Genomic DNA, 19,631 nt, shown 5'->3' with positions numbered 1-19,631 from the left:
CCATCTGGGAAGAGGAAAGGGAAGTTATGTTTGGCTTTTTCTGCTTTAGGAGTCTACAAGTGGGAACCCCCAAAGGCTTGCAGAAGGCACCTTATTTCCCCTTCCCCCACTGTTTCCCTTTCCTGAAAGCCCCATAGCCTCTCCCCTTTTCCTGCTTCCTTATCTCCTCCTAGGGTTGCCAGCCTCCGGGCAGGACTTATCAGTATCCTAGAATCACAACTGATCTCCCAACTAGAGATCAGTTCCTCTATTAGGGATGTCATCTATTAGGGATGTCATCACCAGGTTGGGAAATTCCTGGAGATCTGGAGGAAGAGCCTTGGGAGAAATGTGGGGATGCAGCAGAATCCAGCCTGCAAAACAGCATTTTATCCAGGGGAACTGGTCTGTTTAATTTGGAGAGCACCTGCAATTCTGTGTGCTCTCCAGCACCCCCGCCCCCAGAAGCTGGCAACCCAAGTTCCCCTGGAGGAAATGACTGCTTTGGATGGTGGAGTCTATGTCATTATACCACTCTGAGGTCCCTTCCCTCCCCAGACTCCACCCTACAAATCTCTAGGAATGTCCTAACCTAGAGTTGGCAACCCCATCTCCTTCCTACCCAACAGCTCTTCTGTCTTAAGCTTCCCCCTCTCCCAGCAGCTTCTACTTAGAAAAACTGCCCCAAGTTATGTGGTGCCAGTCACTGGTCTAGGCCCGCTTTCATGGTAGGAACTCTCAGGGACTTCTGTGGTGGCACCTCAATTTTTCCTGTATCCCCTCCCCACACCATTTCTTCTTTCCCTCCCCCACACAACCCCCATAACCTCTTCTTTCCTGCCTCATTCTCGCCTTCTCAGCCATTCACCAACCTACCTTTTATCTACCTCCCATCTTCAGCTATATTTATTCTTTATTTACTTCATTCATACCCCCTTTTTCTCCACAGTGGGGACGAAAGCAGTTTAAATTAGTCTCGTCTGCTTTTTATCCACACAACAACCTTGTGAGGTATGCTAAACTGGAAGTGTGAGACTGGTACAAAATCACGCAGTCATCTTCCACAGCAAGACAGGAATTAGAACCTGGGTCTCCCAGACTCTCCCCTGAAGCTGTAACTGCTACAACACACTGGGACCGATTTCCCACTCACCTCACGCCGTTCTCATGTTCCTCTTCTCAGCGTGGCTTCCTTCCAATTTCACACTATCTGCCCCCGGGGCTGCAGCTAGTGTTGGCTTTTCTGTGCCACAAAGAGAAACTGGTTTTTAGAGGTTTCTGTTTGCAGTGCGAAAAAAGCCAACACTAGCTGCAGCCTCGGGGCAGATAGTGTGAAATCAGAAGGAAGCCCCGCTGAGAAGAGGAACGTGAGAGCGGTGTAAGGTGAGTGGGAAAGCGGTCTGGCTTTCATAGGGTGGCTGCAGACAGCTAGGCCTAGTTGATTCATGCAAGTCAGGTGGTATTAAGTCACCCACTTGCTTCCAGGCCAAGAGTTGGCAACCTTCAGGTGTGAAGTGAAACGTTCCAATCTGGAGCTGGAAACTTTAGCCAGGCCTAACCCCAATGAATTCTCCCTCAAAAGACAAAATAGGCCTGGAAAAGGTCCTGTCCCCTCTTCTGCCTTTTTACTCAGAAAAATCTGAGCCTGAAATACTGTGGTTGCCTAGCAACAGCCACTGAGGGAATCTGTTGCTTAAAGCTACAGGTGGCTCCTTTTATAATTTTCAGATTTCTTAAACTGCCCTATATATTGTTTTAGATTTCACATTTTTCTGAAAAGGTAGGCCACTTTTCAGGCTTACAGAAAGATCTGTCTTGCCTGTTCACAGCTCCAGCCACCAGATTTTAGTATCCAAAGATATTCATACTTCATCGTAGCCAAAACAAAGTAAGATTTTGTTTTGGGCATTCCTCCTGTTTCAGTTTAAAGAGCAGTTAACTTTTCAGAGCTGAATTAGAAATTCTAAGTATGTAAAGAAGTCAAAAACCAGAATCCCAGATCCAGCTTTGTGATAACCGGTCAGTATGTACTCACTTCTGCAATCCCTGCTTCCAGTTTCTAAAATTAGCACACATATGATGGCTAGTAAGATACTATTATAAGCAATGAAGCAGTTTATTATTGCACACAAAAACCCCATTAACCACTAAGCTGTATGCTTGATCGTCTGATGAACACGATATAATAAGATAATCAGTTTGGCCATAACGGTTAGCCTTCAGAACAAGGTCCCGGAGACCCAGGTTCAAATTCTGCCATGGAAGTCTCACTCACTCAAGCCTACACAGGCATTTTATATTCCACAAACATTTTTCTAACATTATGGGAAATGCAACATTATGTCTAACCAGAGAAATCAAACATCTTCATTTGTCCACAAACGCTTATAATAAAATCAGAAAGATACAATTAAAAAGTGCCATGGCATCTTAAAACATAAGAGTGCTTATTTACAGTCCAAATGATACTTTAGGACGGTGATGTTCAAATCTTATCAAGGGTTTCCTGAAGAACTCCGTAACCGCAAAACTACTACTAGGTCATCTCTGGCAATACACAGCACATAGGGGGCATGTTCTGGGATACAGTTTGGTGTGGAGAGCCAGTTTGGTGTAGTGGTTAAGTGTGCGGACTCTTATCTGGGAGAACCGGTTTTGATTCCCCACTCCTCCACTTGCACCTGCTGGAATGGCCTTGGGTCAGCCATAGCTCTGGCAGAGGTTGTCCTTGAAAGGGCAGCTGCTGTGAGAGCCCTCTCCGGCCCCACCCACCTCACAGGATGTCTGTTGTGGGGGAGGAAGGTAAAGGAGATTGTGAGCCGCTCTGAGACTCTTTGGAGTGGAGGGCAGGATATAAATCCAATATCATCATCTTCTTCTTCTTCATTCCTTGTTCATACAGCAGTGGCAAGGATGAACAAAGTTGGTCAATACCATGAACTAAGCGTGTACCCCAGAAAAACCCGGCCAAATACGTACTCTGCAGCCCACGGATGCTTGGAGTGCCTCAGCAAACAAGCTGACACAGGAAGAGCGGCTGGCCACTGTAATAATTCTCAATATTATTCCCACGGCCACCACACAAGGGTGAACAAAGATTTAGGATCTCTCGCTCTGTTATTACAGGAGCCTGTATCCCAGGATCATTCACCCTTGACAAAATTACTTCAGCCATACCTCTACACAGTCTCTGTACTTTTCCAAGTGGATCTCCTCATGTTTCACCTTGCGCTTTCCTTGATTAGATCCGATTCTATGTTAACCCCACTTTCCCCATCGGGGAGCAATCTGGGAGCTGTTCGCAGGAGGGAAGGGGTATAAATCAATGGAAATGAACAATCCTCTCCGACTGAATGGGTTTGATAACTCTTTAGACCAGATCTTACATTAAACGGGGCACTCTTTGTACAATCCTGCTTTTCAGCTGCTTGCAGCTTTAAACACATCTTCCTAATGGAAGTGCGCTTTGTGCACCTGAGCTCTCACCGTAGAAAAGAGGAAGAGTAGCTCCTCAGTCTTTTAAGGTGCTACTGGACTCTCGCTTTTTTCTACTGCTACGGACAAACTAACATGGCTACCCACTTTGAGCTTTCACCAACATTTATGCTGGAATAAACTGTTCACTTTTAAAGTGCCGCTGAGTTCCAGTTTTGTTTTCACCAGTTTACCCCCAATGCCAACTGTAGCTCTGAGCACAAAATAAAATGAAGAGATGATTTGGAACCATCCACCAACTATGCAAAAAACCGACTGCAATTGTGAAACGGCAAAACCAGATTATCTGCTCATGTCAACATGGGTGTACACTTGCCTACAAGTGTAATATGGAGTTTGGACACCCTTCCAGTAAAGAAGAGAAATAAATATTCCTCTCTTTAACAGAAGAGTAATCAGTAAGGAATAAAAAAAGATGTTTCACCTGAGTTGTAGCTTTACACTTCTCAATTTATTGTACTGGGGGGAACTGAGTGTCAGATTGGGTCATGAGGGTTACAATCTTTAACAAATATCTGGGAGACCATTAGGCAAATTAGGTGATTGCCTAGGGCGCCAGCCTTCTGGGGGCACCAAACTGGGCACCCCCATGTGACTCGGTGACATTATCAGTGCGGGGGGGGGGGTGCCAAAAGTTAGCTTTCTTAGGGTGCCAGACAGTCAAGGGCCCGCCCTGCCCAGGTTCAAATCCTAGTTCTGTCATGCAGGTTATTTGGGCCATTCACACTCTTCCTCTCTCTCTGCCTAACATACCACACAGGGTCATGGTGAAGATAAATGAAAAAGGCAAAGCCTCGTGCACCAACCTGAGATCACTGGCACACCTTTTGCAAAAACCGTGAAGATAAATGCAGAAGACATAGCCAACTTGAGCTCACTGGCCCAGCCTTTGGAAAAAGCTGGACAGAAAGTCTGGGCAGGGCGGCAGCTAGACAGGTGTGTCACACCTGCTCCACTCCAATGATGAGTCATCCCACTGCGTCTTGTTTTTCACTCTCCCCAGGTTGCGATACCCACCCTGCCAATAAAATCAGGCCCATCCTGTCAATAAAATCAGGCCCAAGGGTTGTACGCTCAAGGTATCTGGTAGTGGGGAATCTCTCACTTGTGAAAGCTTATCTGAAATGAAAGACTGTTCAGTTACTAGCCAATAGCCACAGTAGGAGTGGGGGGGGGGGGCAGGTCCATCATTTCAAACTCCCCTTTCAACTGTATGGTCCCTCCATTGGAGGTTCCCCAGTCTGTCCCCTTTGCTCACCATCACTCTGAACAAGTCATAGCATCGCTGCTGGTCTTTTCACTTTTTTTTCTCTCCCCTTCCCTAACACAGTGTACAGAGTGGAGGGGGGGAAATCAAGAGGTCTCTGTCTCTCTCAGAGGGGCACATAAGAAAGGGGTGGGGGAGCAGAGCTGCTGTGACTGCCCAGGAGAAACGGGGGTTAGCTTGTGAAACTCAAGACAGCTTACAGTGCCGAGCCCGGGGCAACCAAACTGGGTAGCACCCCCAAACAACAAATCCTGCTGTTTGGCCCCACCAAACATGAAATCCTAGCTATGGCCCTGCCTCAGTTATCTGCACTTTTGCAACCACAGACAAACAATGTTTTCCAACCAAGGTAGTTAAGAGCTCCTAAGCAATGTTCCCTCTAAGCTGAGTTAGTGTGAGCTAGCTTACAAGGTTTTTTTTCGCCTTCAGCTCACACCTTTTTGTCTTCGCTCGGGAAGGATGACCCCAGAGCACACTCATTGATGCAACAAGTGACAACTTTAATGCTAGCAGCTCACAAAGTAGAATTTTTGCTCACAAGACTCCACAGCTTAGAGCAGGGGTGTCGAACTCATTTGTTATGAGGGCTGGATCTGGCATAAATGAGACCTTCTTGGGCAGGGCCATGTCAGGCTGGGCCATGTGTGAACCTCTTTGGGGGAGGGACGGTGGCTCAGTGGTAGAGCATCTGCTTGGGAAGCGGAAGGTCCCAGGTTCAATCCCTGGCATCTCCAAAAAAAGGACCCAGGCAAATAGGTGTGAAAACCCTCAGCTTGAGACCCTGGAGAGCAACTGCCAGTCTGAGTAGACAATACTGACTTTGATGGACCAAGGGTCTGATTCAGTATAAGGCAGCTTTATATGTCCATAAGATTAAGTACCAGAGATCTACATTTTATAAAGAGCTCAAATACAAATATATATATATATATATATCTTTAAAAGCTTAAAACATGCTTAAAATGTTAATACTCATTGGTCTTAAAGATGCTTTCTTTGTATTTCTCTCATGGGATCCAAGGAACTGGGCAAAGGAAGCCCTGGCTCTTTCCTTCCTTCCCCAGGGGACTAGGAGGGGAAGGTGCCTCAGCCAATAGAAGGAAGAGAGGCTTGGCTCAGTAGCTCTGCTGTGCAATTGAAAGAGCCTGGCAACGCAAGCTATTCCTCCTCTATTCCTCCCCAAGTGAGGAGCCTCAGTCGATGGAGAAAACAGAGGTTTTGCTTTGTAGCTCCTGTGCAATTGAGCAAGCCTGGCAAAGCAAGCTATTCCTCCTCTATTCCTCCCCAAGTGAGGAGCCTCAGTCAATGGAGAAAACAGAGGTTTTGCTCTGTAGCTCCTGTGCAATTGAGCAAGCCTGGCAAAGCAAGCTATTCCTCCTCTATTCCTTCCCAAAGTGAGCAACCTCAGTCAATGGAGAAAACAGAGGTTTTGCTCTGTAGCTCCTGTGCAATTGAGCAAGCCTGGCAAAGCAAGCTATTCCTCCTCTATTCCTCCCTAAAGTGAGGAACCTCAGTCAATGGAGAAAACAGAGGTTTTGCTCTGTAGCTCCTGTGCAACTGAGCAAGCCCGGCAAAGCAAGCTATTCCTCCTCTATTCCTTCCCAAAGTGAGGAACCTCAGTCAATGGAGAAAACAGAGGTTTTGCTCTGTAGCTCCTGTGCAATTGAGCAAGCCCGGCAAAGCAAGCTATTCCTCCTCTATTCCTCCCCAAGTGGGGAGCCTCAGTCAATGGAGAAAACAGAGGTTTTGCTCTGTAGCTCCTGTGCAATTGAGCAAGCCTGGCAAAGCAAGCTATTCCTCCTCTATTCCTCCCCAAGTGGGGAGCCTCAGTCAATGGAGAAAACAGAGGTTTTGCTCTGTAGCTCCTGTGCAATTGAGCAAGCCCGGCACAGCAAGCTATTCCTCCCCAAGTGATGAGCCTCAGTCAATAGAGAAAACAGAGGTTTTGCCCTGTAGCTCCTGTGCAATTGAGCAAGCCCGGCAAAGCAAGCTATTCCTCCTCTATTCCTTCCCAAAGTGAGGAGCCTCAGTCAATGGAGAAAACAGAGGTTTTGCTCTGTAGCTCCTGTGCAATTGAGCAAGCCCGGCACAGCAAGCTGTTATGCAGAAGGAAGCAAGAGAGAGGGAGAAGGAGGCAGATGACAGCCCGTTGCTCAGGGGTCCGATGGGAGCCCTCTGAGGGCCCGATTCGGCCCCTGGCCCGCATGTCTGACACCCCCGGCTTAGAGGGAACACTAGTCCCAAGTTAGGTTTAGCAACTCCCAAGTTACACTCCGGGGGGATTTCGGGGGCAGGAGCTCTCCGACGGGCCGCGGGTGATCCCGAGGCGGAGGAAGACGCTGCCCTACCTACGGTGGACTTGCAGGCCTCGCAGAAAGTGTCGTCGGTGAAGCGCTCCATGAGGCTGGTCTTGCCGACGCCCCGCGAGCCGATGATGATCACCTGCAGCTTGAAGTCGGCCGGCCGCGGCGGCTGCTTCCTCCGGCGGCCCTGAGGCCCCGAGAGACCCGGGGAGCCCCCGGCCGAGCCCAGCCCACCGCCGAGCCCCCGCCGCTGCAACCCGGAGCCCGGCTCCATCCACACATGCGGCGGCTCGCGTGCCCCCCTGCCCGCCACCTCGCCCAGGGCCCGGCCCCAGCCCGCGCCTGCCTCTCCCTCCGCCGCTGGCCCCGCCGGCCTGAGCGAGAAGGGAAGCGGGCGCCCGTCCGGATGACGAGCGAGAGGCAGGGCCAGAGCCAGGCCGCCGCCCGGGGCCCCGCAGCGCCCTCTAAGCCGTGGGAGGACTCGGCCGAGCCGCGAAAGGCGGGAAAAGGGCGACGGCCGGGCCTACGCTCGCTTTTCCGTCACCTCAGCCTGAGGCCTGGCCTTGGCAGGGGCCGAAAAGGGGCGGCGTCACCTCAGCGTGAGGTGACAGAAAAGTAAGCGAAGGACGCGGGGGGGGGGGGGGGGTTGCTGTGTTACTGTCAGCCGCCTTGAGCCGCGAGGAAAGGCGGGATGGAAATGGTCTCGTAAGTTAGGGTCAGTGTTCCCTCTAAGCTGAGTTAGCGTGCGCTAGCTCACGGATTTTTAGCCTCCAGCTCGCAACTTTTTGCCTTAGCTCAGGAAGGATGGCCCCAGAGCACATTAACTGATGCAGTAGCTCACAGCTTTAATGCCAGTAGCTCACAACTCTAATACCAGCACCTCACAGAGTAGGGGTTCCCTCTAAGCTGAGTTAGTGTGAGCTAGCTCACAGATTTTTAGCCTCCAGCTCGCACCTTTTTGTCTTAGCTCAGGAAGGATGGCCCCAGAGCACAATAATTGAGGCAGTGACTCACAACTTTAATGCCAGTACCCCACAATGTAGGGGTTCCCTCTAAGCTGAGTAAGTGTGTGCTAGCTCACGGATTTTTAGCCTCCAGCTCGCACCTTTTTGCCTTAGCTCAGGAAGGATGGCCCCAGAGCACATTAATTTATGCAGTACCTCACAGCTTTAATACCAGTACCCCACAAAGTGGGGTTCCTTCTAAGCTGAGTTAGTGTGCGCTAGATCACATTTTTTTAGCCTCCAGCTCACACCTTTTTGTCTTAGCTCAGGAAAGATGGCCCCAGAGCACAATGATTGATGCAGTAGCTCACAGCTTTAATACCAGTACCCCACAAAGTGGGGTTCCTTCTATGCTGAGTTAGTGTGCGCTAGATCACATTTTTTTAGCCTCCAGCTCACACCTTTTTGTCTTAGCTCAGGAAAGATGGCCCCAGAGCATATTAATTGATGCAGTAGCTCACAGCTTTAATGCCAGTAGCTCACAACTCTAATACCAGCACCCCACAAAGTAGGGGTTCCCTCTAAGCTTAGTTAGCGTGCGCTAGCTCACAAATTTTTAGCCTCCAGCTCACACCTTTTTGTCTTAGCTCAGGAAGGATGGCCCCAGAGCACAATAATTTATGCAGTAGCTCACAGCTTTTATACCAGTACCCCACAAAGTAGGGGTTCCCTCTAAGCTGAATTAGTGTGCACTAGCTCACAGATTTTTAGCCTCCAGCTCACACCTTTTTGTCTTAGCTCAGGAAGTTTGGCCCCAGAGCACAATAATTGATGCAGTAACTCACAACTTTAATGCCAGTACCCCACAAAGTAGGGGTTCCCTCTAAGCTGAGTTAGCGTGCTCTAGCACACAGATTTTTAGCCTCCAGCTCACACCTTTTTGTCTTAGCTCAGGAAGAATGGCCCCACTGAGCACAATAATTTATGCAGCAGCTCACAGCTTTAAAGGCAGTAGCTCACAACTTTAATACCAGTACCCCACAATGTAGAATTTTTGCTCATAAGACTCTGCAGCTTAGAGGGAACATTGGTTAGGGTTACAGTCGTTCGAAAAGGGGGGGAAAAAAGGAGACATTTCCCAACCAACTACTTCAAACAAGGGATCGCGATGACACAAATCTCATTTTATATGCCCCCTACTACTGAAGCTGGGATAGCTATTACTAACTAGGAATTTGCTAACCTTCCAACTCCCCAAAGAGGACATTTTTAAAGAGCACAGACACTACAAAAAAAAAGGAGGAGGACATCTGGTAACCAATGTTCCCTCTAAGCTGCAGAGTGTTGTGAGCAAAAACTCTTCTTTGAAAGCTACTGGCGTTAAAGTTGTGAGCTGCCGCATAAATTAGTGTGCTCTGGGGTCATCTTTCCTCAGCTAAGACAAAAATGTGTGAGCTGGAGGCTAAAAAACTGTGAGCTAGCTCACACAGCTTAGAGGGAACACTGGTCATGGTACCCTATGTATTATTGTAAGCTGCCTTGAGCCATGAGGAAAGACGGGAGCCAAAGGCGGGAATGTTTTAATAATTTAGGGTTACCTTATGCTGAAAAGGAAGGCCGAGCGCAGAAGAATAGATGCTTTCAAGCTATGGTGCTGGAGAAGACTCTTGAGAGTCCCTTGGACTGCAAGAAGATCAAATCAGTCAGTCCTAAGGGAAATCAACCCTGACTGTTCCCTGGAAGGTCAGATGCTGAAGCTGAAACTCAAATACTTTGGCCACCCAATGAGAAGGGAGTACTCATTGGAAAAGATCCTGATTCTGGGAAAGACAGAAAGCAACAGAAGAAGGGGACAGCAAAAGATGAGATGGCTGGACAGTGTTACTGATGTAACTAACACAAATTTGAGCAGACTTCAGAAGATGGTGGAAGACAGGCGGGCCTGGCGTGACTTGGTCCATGAAGTCGCAAAGAGTCGGACTTGACCGTGTGACCGAACAACAACAAAAGCTGAAAAGCAAAAACAAGAGGAGATATTTCCCGACGGACTACTTCAAAGAAGAGTTCATGATGACAGATCTCATTTTAAATACCCCTTACTATTGAAGCTGGGATCACTGCTACTAAGAATGATGCCAGCTTTCCAACTCCAAAAGAGGACATTTTCATCAATTTGGGGGGTTTTTTAAAGAGCCCCAAAGAGCACAGACGCCAAAAAAAGAGAACGCATCCTTTAAAAAGAGGGCAAGTGGTAATCCTGTGTATCGTTGTAAGGTGCCCTGAGCCACCAGAAAAGGCCGGGTGTGTTTTTCAATTAATAAATAAAATAAGGTTGTCAGGCTAGTGGCTTTCCAAGGCACCTCAGGGCTTCAACCTATGACCTGTTAAAACCCAGAGACACCAAGCCTGACAGACCAGTGGGGTCGGAGGTAGCACATAATGCGCCTTTGCAGAGAGCACCCTCCAGGGCCCTCAGACCATGGGGTTGCCATTTCTGACTTGGGAAATTCCTGGAGGTTTGGGGGGTTGGAGCCTGCAGAGGACAGAGTCTGGGGAGGAGCAGTGTCTCAGCAGGGCATCATGTCATAGAGTTCACCCTCCAAAGCAGCCATTTTCTCCAGGGGAACTGATTCCCGATGCCTGGAGGTCAGTTGTAATTCCAGGATGTCCAGGCTTCACCTGGAGGCTAAAGACAGCACAACCAAAAGTTATAGTGACCCAATAACTAAGAATGTATTGAGAAAAAAATCATACAAATATGTCCAATAGAAGACTAAATAGCAATAACAATTCCCCAGAAGTTTCACAGTTCCATCAAAGGAGTCCCAATGAACAGGAGGTCGACTGGATTATTTCTGCTTTGAATCAACCAAAGGCAAAAGCTCAGAAAAAAATATCAAAGTGTTTCTGATGCATCGATAAGTTGCAAAAAGCTGCAAACCCCACAAGATTCTTTTTTCAGTGCGTCCAAAGACTGCACATAGAGTTCCCAATGGACAAATGGGACGGAAAGTCTCCAGTAAGATTTCATAATGGCACTAAACTCCAAAAGACTCAAGGCAGGGTTTGGGGTATAATGCTATAGAGTCCAACTTCCAAAGCTGCCTCTTTTTTTTTTCCAGATCTCTTGTCACTTGGAGATCAGTTGTAATAGTGGGAGATCTCTCCAGCAGCCCCCTGGAGGTTGGCAGCTCTATGCCAGCTTCTTCCTCCATGGAATTTCTCATGCAAACCCAGAGAACTGGCCTGGAAGAGAGGAAGTCTGGATTAGATTTGTAAATATGTTGTCGAATAAGCAGGTGCTGTTTTTGTGACAAACAAACATATGATGTTGACAAAGACAGGAACTGCCCAAATGTCTGCAACTATGAAAGAACAGAATGAGAACTTCTGAATATTTCAAATGCCAAGCCAATCAGCAAGATACAGAATCTAACAACCAAAGCTCTCACAAGGCAGATACAAATCAAGCCTTCAAGAGTCCACAGAAATACGGTGAAATACAATATTGAAATTGAGCCAGCATAAATATGAGCTTGTGTCTTTTTTTTAAAAAGGCTTAAGTTTCAACACAGGAGATTTTGAGGGTGGAGGCTGAGGAGGGCAAGGTTTGGGGAGGGGAGGGGAGCCAGTTTGGTGTAGTAGTTAAGTGTGTGGACTCTTATCTGGGAGAACCGGGTTTGATTCCCCACTCCTCCACTTGCAGCTGCTGGAATGGCCTTGGGTCAGCCATCGCTCTGGCAAAGGTTGTCCTTGAAAGGGCAGCTGCTGTGAGAGCCCTCTCCAGCCCCACCCACCTCACAGGGTGTCTGTTGTGGAGGGGAGGAAGGTAAAGGAGATTGTAAGCTGCTCTGAGACTCCAAGATTCAGAGTATGGGGCAGGATATAAATCCAATATCAAATCCAATATCTTCAATGGAGTATAATGCCATACAGTCCACCTTCCAAAGCGACCATTTTCTCCTAGTGATCTGATCTCCATCTCAGCTGTAATAGTGGAAGATCTCCAGCCGCTACCTGGAGTTTGGCTACCCTCATTCTGGAGAACTCCGTTGCACGCTGTTTTGTGATATTTTGGTTGGCTAATCCTAATAAAAGCGTAATAGACATTTTTCTGCACTTGCATACTTAGATGTAGCTCTGCTAACTTCAGTGTGACTGCTTAAGAAATGTGGATTGTGGCCTCGGGTCTGGAGGGCGAGATGCTAATAAGAGCTTTACATTAGAACAAAGCTTTAGTCCAGCGGTGCCCTCAAGACCATCAAAGAATTAAACTTGGTCGGTCTTAAAGGTGCCCCCAGGCTCATTAATATTGATGTGAGAAATGCAAGAACTGCCAGATGTGGCCACTAGAGGGAGCTTAGCTACAGAATGGGATATGGGCAAAGAAAATAAAAACCTTCAGGGGACTTCCACGGTTTAATTTTACGAGGATTTTGACGCACTTTGCGAGCCAGCTCAAGCAATTTTAATGCAAACTAAACATTGCCCTTTATTTGCCGATTGGAGTTGAGTCCAGTAGCCAGGACCGGATCTACGTGGTTTTTGAGAGGGGGCAAAATTTAAAAATGGCACCCCCTTATCGGCCATTCTGTCTTATGGTCCCATAGAATACAATGAACTCCATACCCAATTTGGCGCCCCCCCCCCCCTCCATCAGTCCCCAGGGCAAGCACCCCCCCTCTGCCCCCCCCCCCATTGATCCGGCCCTGTCAGCATAAAGATCAACAAAAATTTCCAGGTAAGAGCTTTCAAGAGTCAGAACTCCCTTTGTCAGATACAAAGATTATACTTTCAAAAAGTTTATAATCCCCAAAATCTTGTTGGTCTCTAGGGTGCTACTAGACATGAATCCAGTTCTACTGCAGACCAATGACGTTAGTTATCCCCTCAAACTATTTCCTGGTTGTAATCTTGCCTTGAAACAGGGATACTATAAACATTGGTTAATGGATTTGTCTGTACCTTCAGCTATTTTGCAAACACAAGTCTTGACATTAATTACAGTCTGGGACTTCTGTGTTATCAGGAGACTCAGGTTTTATTAAATGAATTCTGAATATTTTTGAAATAGCCTTCCAGACCATATCACAAGATGAAACAGCTGTCAAGAACTGGTTCTTGCCATGTGCTATGCAGACTGACAGCTATTTCATATAAGACTTTTGCACCGCTTTCTGCTTATGCACCATCTGTATTCTCATGTCTTTGTAACAATGTTATAAGTATTTTCTGCCTTGGCTGCAATAAGGTTTGTCTGTGAGTTATGTTACATTCCTTGCAAGAGCTGTGAAGGTCATCTGTCAGAAGTGGCCAAACTTGTTTAACGTAAGAGCCACATAGAATAAACGTCAGATGTTTGAGAACTGCAAGACATGAACATCAAATGTTTGAGGAAAGGAAGGAAAATAGATGGGTGGGAGGTGGAAAGAAAGCAACTTTAAATGCCTTCTCCAGGCTGCTGGCTGGCTTGGCTTGGATAAATGATTTAAAGAGATAAATGCCTTCTCCAAGACGGGAGTGGTGGGCAATTCTCCTAAGTGTGGAGTAAACGTTCTGCTTCATGAGCTACTGGCATTAAAGCTGTGAGCGAGCAATTTGTTGACTACATAAATTACTTTGATGTGGGGCCATCCTTCCTGAGGTAAGAGCCCCAGGTGTGAGCCAGAGGCTAAAAAAATGTGAATCAGATCACACGCAACTTAGAGGGAACACTAGTGGTTCCTGAGCCACAGTCTGATCACCCCTGGTCATCTGTTATTTGTTCAGCCAGAGTCTGTTAAGTTTAATTTCTGTGGAAAGCAGCTTAAACTAGTGGGGGGGGGGAGAGAAAAGTATGTTTTTAAATTGTACTGGCACCTCATTCTTTCATGCCCAAATTTTAGCACTTTAATGCTCACGTAGATAATGGTTATAGTAAGGTATAAAGGTATAGCATGACCTGTGAAGGCCAGTTCTAACAAAATTCATCTTGCCTGTGAATCTGCTACTCTTTTAATAAAGCCTAATATGACTTATATCAAAGAGGTTGAGTTAATGAGAACTGCACAAAACTTGACAGCTTTGCTATTATTAAAAATGGTTAAATCCCATCATGCTGGTATTTTTAGACAATTCTAATCTTAATGCTAGTTGAGAACAATTAACTGTTTAACACTTCTTTTAAAAGGATTGTGTCAGTTTAAAACCCCTTTTTACAGTGATATTTGGTGTTTTACACTTTACAGTTCCGGGATTATACAGTAAATGTTGAGAAAGACTTTTCTTTGAACACATCACTATTTCCTCATATAATCTCAGATCCTGGAGAATGTCACCTTTCCTTTGTCTGTGTCCCTAAAAAAAGGAAAAAGCTATCCGAGGAGCATTTGCTTTTGCTGCTAATTCTATTTCAATGTATCTGAAGAAGTGTGCACACACCTGAAAGCTTATACCCAGAATTAAACTTTGTTGGTCTAAAACAGGGGTGGCCAAACTTGCTTACCGTAAGAGCCACATAGAATAAACATCAGATGTTCGAGAGCCACAAGACATGAACATTAGATGTTTGAGAGCCATGAGGGAAGGAGAGAGGGAGGGAGGAAATAGATGGGGAGGGAAGAGGGAGGGAAAAAAGCAACTTTAAATGCATTCTCCAACCTGCCAGCTGGCTTGCCTTGGCAAAGTGATTTAAAGAGACACATCTATTTATTTATTGGATTTATATTCCACCCTCCCCGCCGAAGCAGGCTCAGGGTGGCTCACAACACATAGCTTACAATAAAAACATTTACATTCAAAGCATTAAACAGCTTAAAATAATTTGGTGAAGAAATGCCTTCTCCAAGCCAATGCCTTCTCAGCAGGGCCTGTAAGACCGAATTGTTTCGACAGGCCTTCGATATCTATCTGAGAGAGAGCTGCTACTGGACATCATATAGAGCACCAAGTAGAGTACTGGTGGTCACCACCGAATTTCCAGAACCGCCTATATTGTACTGTGTTAATACAGCACCATGAAATGATTTTAAATAATTTAAATATGTAATTATGTTTTATTGGTTTTAATGGTAGTAATGTAATGTTGTGAGCCGCCCTGAGTCCGCTTGCGGAGAGGGCGGGATATAAGCTTAATGTAATAAATAAATGATGGGGGGGGGCTTCAAGAGCCACACAATATGTGCAAAAGAGCCACATGTGGCTCCTGAGCCACAGTTTGGCCACCCCTGGCCTAAAATGTGCTACTGAACTAAAACTTTGTTTTGCAATAAGGATGGCTAAATCCGGCACAATTATTTAAAAGACTATTGTTGCTCTTAAGAATATCTTGTCCTAGTTCTAGCAAGAATGCTTTAACCCAACCTCGTGCCTCTCATTGTTATTAATACTTTCCCCAAGTCACTTGACGCTCATTCCTTTGATCCCGGACCAGGATAGCTCAAATTAGTCCAATATTGTCAGATCCGGAAGCTAAGTAGGGTTGGCCAAGGCTAGTATTTGGATGGGAGGTCTCCAAAGAATACCATGTGCGATTAGGGTTGCCAAGTCCAATTTGAAAAATATCTGAGGACTTTGGGGGTGGAGCCAGGAGACTTTGGGGGTGGAGCCAAGAACAAGGTTGTGACAAGCATAATTGAACTCCCAAGGCCATTACACTGAAAGGGACTGCACACCTTTTAAATGCCTTCTCTCCATTAGAAATAATGGATAGAGGCACCTTCTTTGAGGGCTCATAGAATTGGATCCCCTAGTCCAATCCTTTTGAAACTTGGAGGGTATTCTAGAGAGAGGTACTGGATGCTATGCTGCAAATTTGGTGTGTCTACCTCAAAAAACAGCCCCTGAGCCCCAGATACCCGTGGATCAATTCTCCATTATTCCCTATGAGAATCGGTCTCCATAGAAAATAATGGAGTGCCCATCAGACATTTCCCTTCCCCTGCCCTGCTTTCTGACAACCCTGAAGTGGGGGAAAGGCCTCCTTACCAGAGGATTTCCTGGGGATTGGAAACCCTGTGTTCGACGCAGGGGCAGGCCATGGCAAACCCCCTCTGAACATTTCTTGCTTTAACACCCGCCCCCCTCACTCCCCACCAGTTGACCATTGGCATTGCCATAAGTCAGCTCAACTGCGCTTCAACAGCACTTTACACACACGGGTCCCCCAAAGACGGCAAAGTTATTTGACTACTTTGGCCATCCTTTAAATAAAGAAATACGTCCATCTCCTTGTTATATTTAGCCCAGTGTCTCTGGGGATACTGAAAAGCACTGTTGCTCAGGCCTCAGATTCAGTGGGTGCTCACAGGAGCACAGCCTGCTGAACCTTTCTGAGCGTTCCACCTCCTCCTTCTGAGCGTTCCACCTCCTCTTCTGAGAGTTCCGCCTCCTTGTCCATTGAATAGGTGCAGCTGCAGGACAATCTCTGGATGAGCTCTACCCCCTATTTTTCTACAAAATGACCCCTACTGTTGCCCAAATATTGGAAGTTGGGGGGAAGGGGGGAGAAGAGATGTGCAGCCCAAACGGTGGAAGTTTAGTTGATTTTGGGATTCTGGAACCTGCTTTAGAGAGAAGGAAATGGAGGTGATGGAAATATTTCTGCATTTGGACATTTCTGTTTGTCTCTGTGCATCTGTACGTGGTGATGGGGAGACCTAAAGCAGATTCCCCAGATTTGGAAAATTCAGTGATTTTCTGGTCCTTGACCCTCTTTCTCTATTTTCAGGTTAGTTTATATGAGAATCCGGCATCTAATCTAGATTGTAAAATTCATGGGGAGATTCATAATTGCATATCCAGAATGCGAGGAGTGTAATTGTTAAGAGTGCTAGTCTAAGATTGGGATACCAGATTCCCACTTAACCACGAAGCTCAGTATGTGACCTTGTGCCAGCCGTACACAAATGAGGTATTTGCTGTGATTGTCTCAGTAAAAGAATCCATAACATCTGTCTCCTCATCTCACAGTCCTCTTTCTTTTGAGATTCAGAGTGGAAAAATAAACCTGATGATGAATTATTGACGGCAGGCGGTTTTTGGAAACATATTTTTATCAAAATATATTTCATACAGACTTCTAAGTATAGGTCTGGGACAAGTTCAGTACTTTACCCCCCCCCCCCCCCCCCAGGAAATTAAAGTGTCTGTGCCCCTGCGTTCCACTAAGACGCAGCAAAGACCTGAGATTTTTATCTTACTGTAGGTCAAAGATGGCCAAACTGTGGCTTGGGAACCATATGTGGCTCTTTCACACATATTGTGTGGCTCCCGAAGCCTCCACCACACCATTGACTAGGGTTGGCAAGTCCAATTCAAGAAATATCTGGGGACTTTGGGGGTTGAGCCAGGAGACTTCGGAGGTGGAGCCAGGAGCAAGGTTGAGACAAGCATAATTGAACTCCAAAGGGAGTTCTGGCCATCACATTGAAAGGGACCGCGCACCTTTGAAATGCCTTCCTTCCATAGGAAATCATGAAAGATAGGGGCACCTTCTTTGGGGGCTCATAGAATTGGACGCCCTGGTCCAATCTTTTTGAAACTTGGAGGGTACTTTGGGGAGAGGCACTAGATGCTATACTGAAAATCTGGTGCCTCTACCTCAAAAAACAGCTCTCCCAGAGCCCCAGATACCCGTGGATCAATTCTCCATTATTCTCTATGGGAATAAATCTCCATAGGGTTTAATGGGGTTCCCAGCAGACATTTCCCTTCCCTCCCCCCGCTTTCTGACGACCCTGAAGCAGGAGGAGGGCCTCAAAACCGGGGGATCCCCTGCCCCCACCTGGGGGTTGGCAACACTACCGTTGACTGGCTTGGAGAAGGCATTTGTCACTTTAAATAACTTCTCCAAGTTGTTTTCTTTCCACCTCCCTCTCTCTCCTTCCTGCCTTGCAGCTCTCAAACATCTGATGTTTATTTTATGTGACTCTTATATTAAGTAAGTTTGGCCACCCCACTCTAGAAGTGGACTAAAATCTGGTCATTCTTTAAGGCACCACAAGGCTCCTGTTTCTTTTATTTGCCATGTCCAGTCTTCAGTAACAGAGTTTTTCTTTTTTTTAAAAAAAACTATGATAAAAGCAGTCTTAAACAAAACAAAGTTGGATCCAGTGGCACCTTTAAGACCAACAAAGTTTTATTCAAAGTATAAGCTTCAGCTCAAATTTTCTTGGACTTTTTATTGGCACCATCAATAAGTATCAAAATCTGTAATATTATATTATTGGTTAGGGAAAACTATATTAATAGCAGGGTATCATTACTTTGAGACTGTGGATAACTATAATGATACAGTATATGGAGATACAGATTAACTCTTTTTTATGGAAATTGTATTGTTAAAATACTAATTATAAAAGACTTTTATAACAATGTTATCATAATATATATTTAGATGTTATATGTAACTCTAGGATGAAAACCAGAACTTTTTTCTCTCTTCCTTCCTTTCTTTTTTTTTTAGAAGTTAAAGATGTATGAATTTGCCTTTGCAATCTGACCTATATGAGATTTAGAGTTTGTTATTAAATATTTTACAAAGTGGTAAAAAGTTAAAGGTAGTCCTCTGTGCAAGCACCAGTCGTTTTCGACTCTGGGGTGACGTTGCTTTCACAATGTTTCACGGCAGACTTTTTTACGAGGTGGTTTGCCATTGCCTTCCCCAGTCATCTACACTTTCCCCCCAGCAAGCTGGGTCCTCATTTTACCGACCTCGGAAGAATGGAAGGCTGAGTCAACCTGAGCCAGCTACCTGAACCTGGTCCCACTGGGATCTAACTCAGGTCGTGAGCAGAGGGCTCCCACTGCAGTACTGCAGCTTTACCACTCTGCGCCACGGGGCTACAAAGCAGTAGGATTATATAAAACTATCAAAAGGTCACAGAATGTCTATAGAGCTCAAGGGCAGTGTCTATGAACATATGAAGCTGCTTTATACTGAATCAGACCCTCAGTCCATCAAAGTCAGTATTGTCTACTCAGACTGGCAGTGGCTCTCCAGGGTCTCAAACTGAGATTTTTCATGCATACTTGCCCGGACCCTTTTTAGTTGCAGATGCTGGGGATTGAACTTGGGACCTTCTGCTTACCAAGCAGATGCTCTGCCACTGAGCCACTGTCCCTCCCCAAAATAACTCTGAATACTTGCAGGTACAAGGAAGTAGATTTTTTCTCTTTCTCTTAAAGTAGAAACAAATGTAATCTTTCTCTCTTTCCCCTTTTGTATATTTCCCTTCATCCCTTCCCCAACCCCAAATTTTCCCTTTATGAAACCTAATAAAACTTTGAAAATCAAGAAGTGTACATGCATGTGAAAGCTTATACCCTGAATTGAACTTTGTTTTATTCAGAACGTAAGCTTTCGTGTGCTAAGCACACTTCATCAGACGAGGAATCCGGCACAGTGAGCAGAGCCATACATAGCTGGTAGGCAGCGGCCCAGAATGCAAAATGGTACAGATTTAAGAACCAATGACAGTGAAGTAAAATTATCTAGAAGGCAGTGATTTAGAATAGTATTAACAAATTGAGCAAACCTTTGATCTGAGTAGCATGAGCATGCGAAAGCAACAAAACAGTAGTATGTCAAAATGTGAGTGTCTGTCAATTACTCTATTGCTACGAACCTGGGCCAAAAGGAAGGAAATGGCCCAGGATCATAGC

General features: G+C 46.0%; 1 protein-coding gene across 1 annotated transcript in view; it reads right to left on the bottom strand.

Annotated features, from left to right (window-relative positions):
* The window catches only part of RAB12 (RAB12, member RAS oncogene family), a 29,191-nt gene extending 21,858 nt beyond the window's left edge, over positions 1–7,333 (bottom strand). The window contains exon 1 of the mRNA XM_060247761.1: positions 7,090–7,333. Within this exon, the coding sequence (XP_060103744.1) occupies positions 7,090–7,318 (229 nt within the window). The 5' untranslated portion in view covers positions 7,319–7,333. The remainder of the gene's footprint in view (positions 1–7,089) is intronic.
* Positions 7,334–19,631: the final 12,298 nt, after the last annotated feature.

This window comes from Heteronotia binoei, chromosome 10 (genome assembly GCF_032191835.1).
Source record: "Heteronotia binoei isolate CCM8104 ecotype False Entrance Well chromosome 10, APGP_CSIRO_Hbin_v1, whole genome shotgun sequence".
In the NCBI taxonomy this organism is placed as follows: domain Eukaryota; kingdom Metazoa; phylum Chordata; class Lepidosauria; order Squamata; family Gekkonidae; genus Heteronotia; species Heteronotia binoei.
This window is presented reverse-complemented; position numbering and strand designations above follow the sequence as displayed.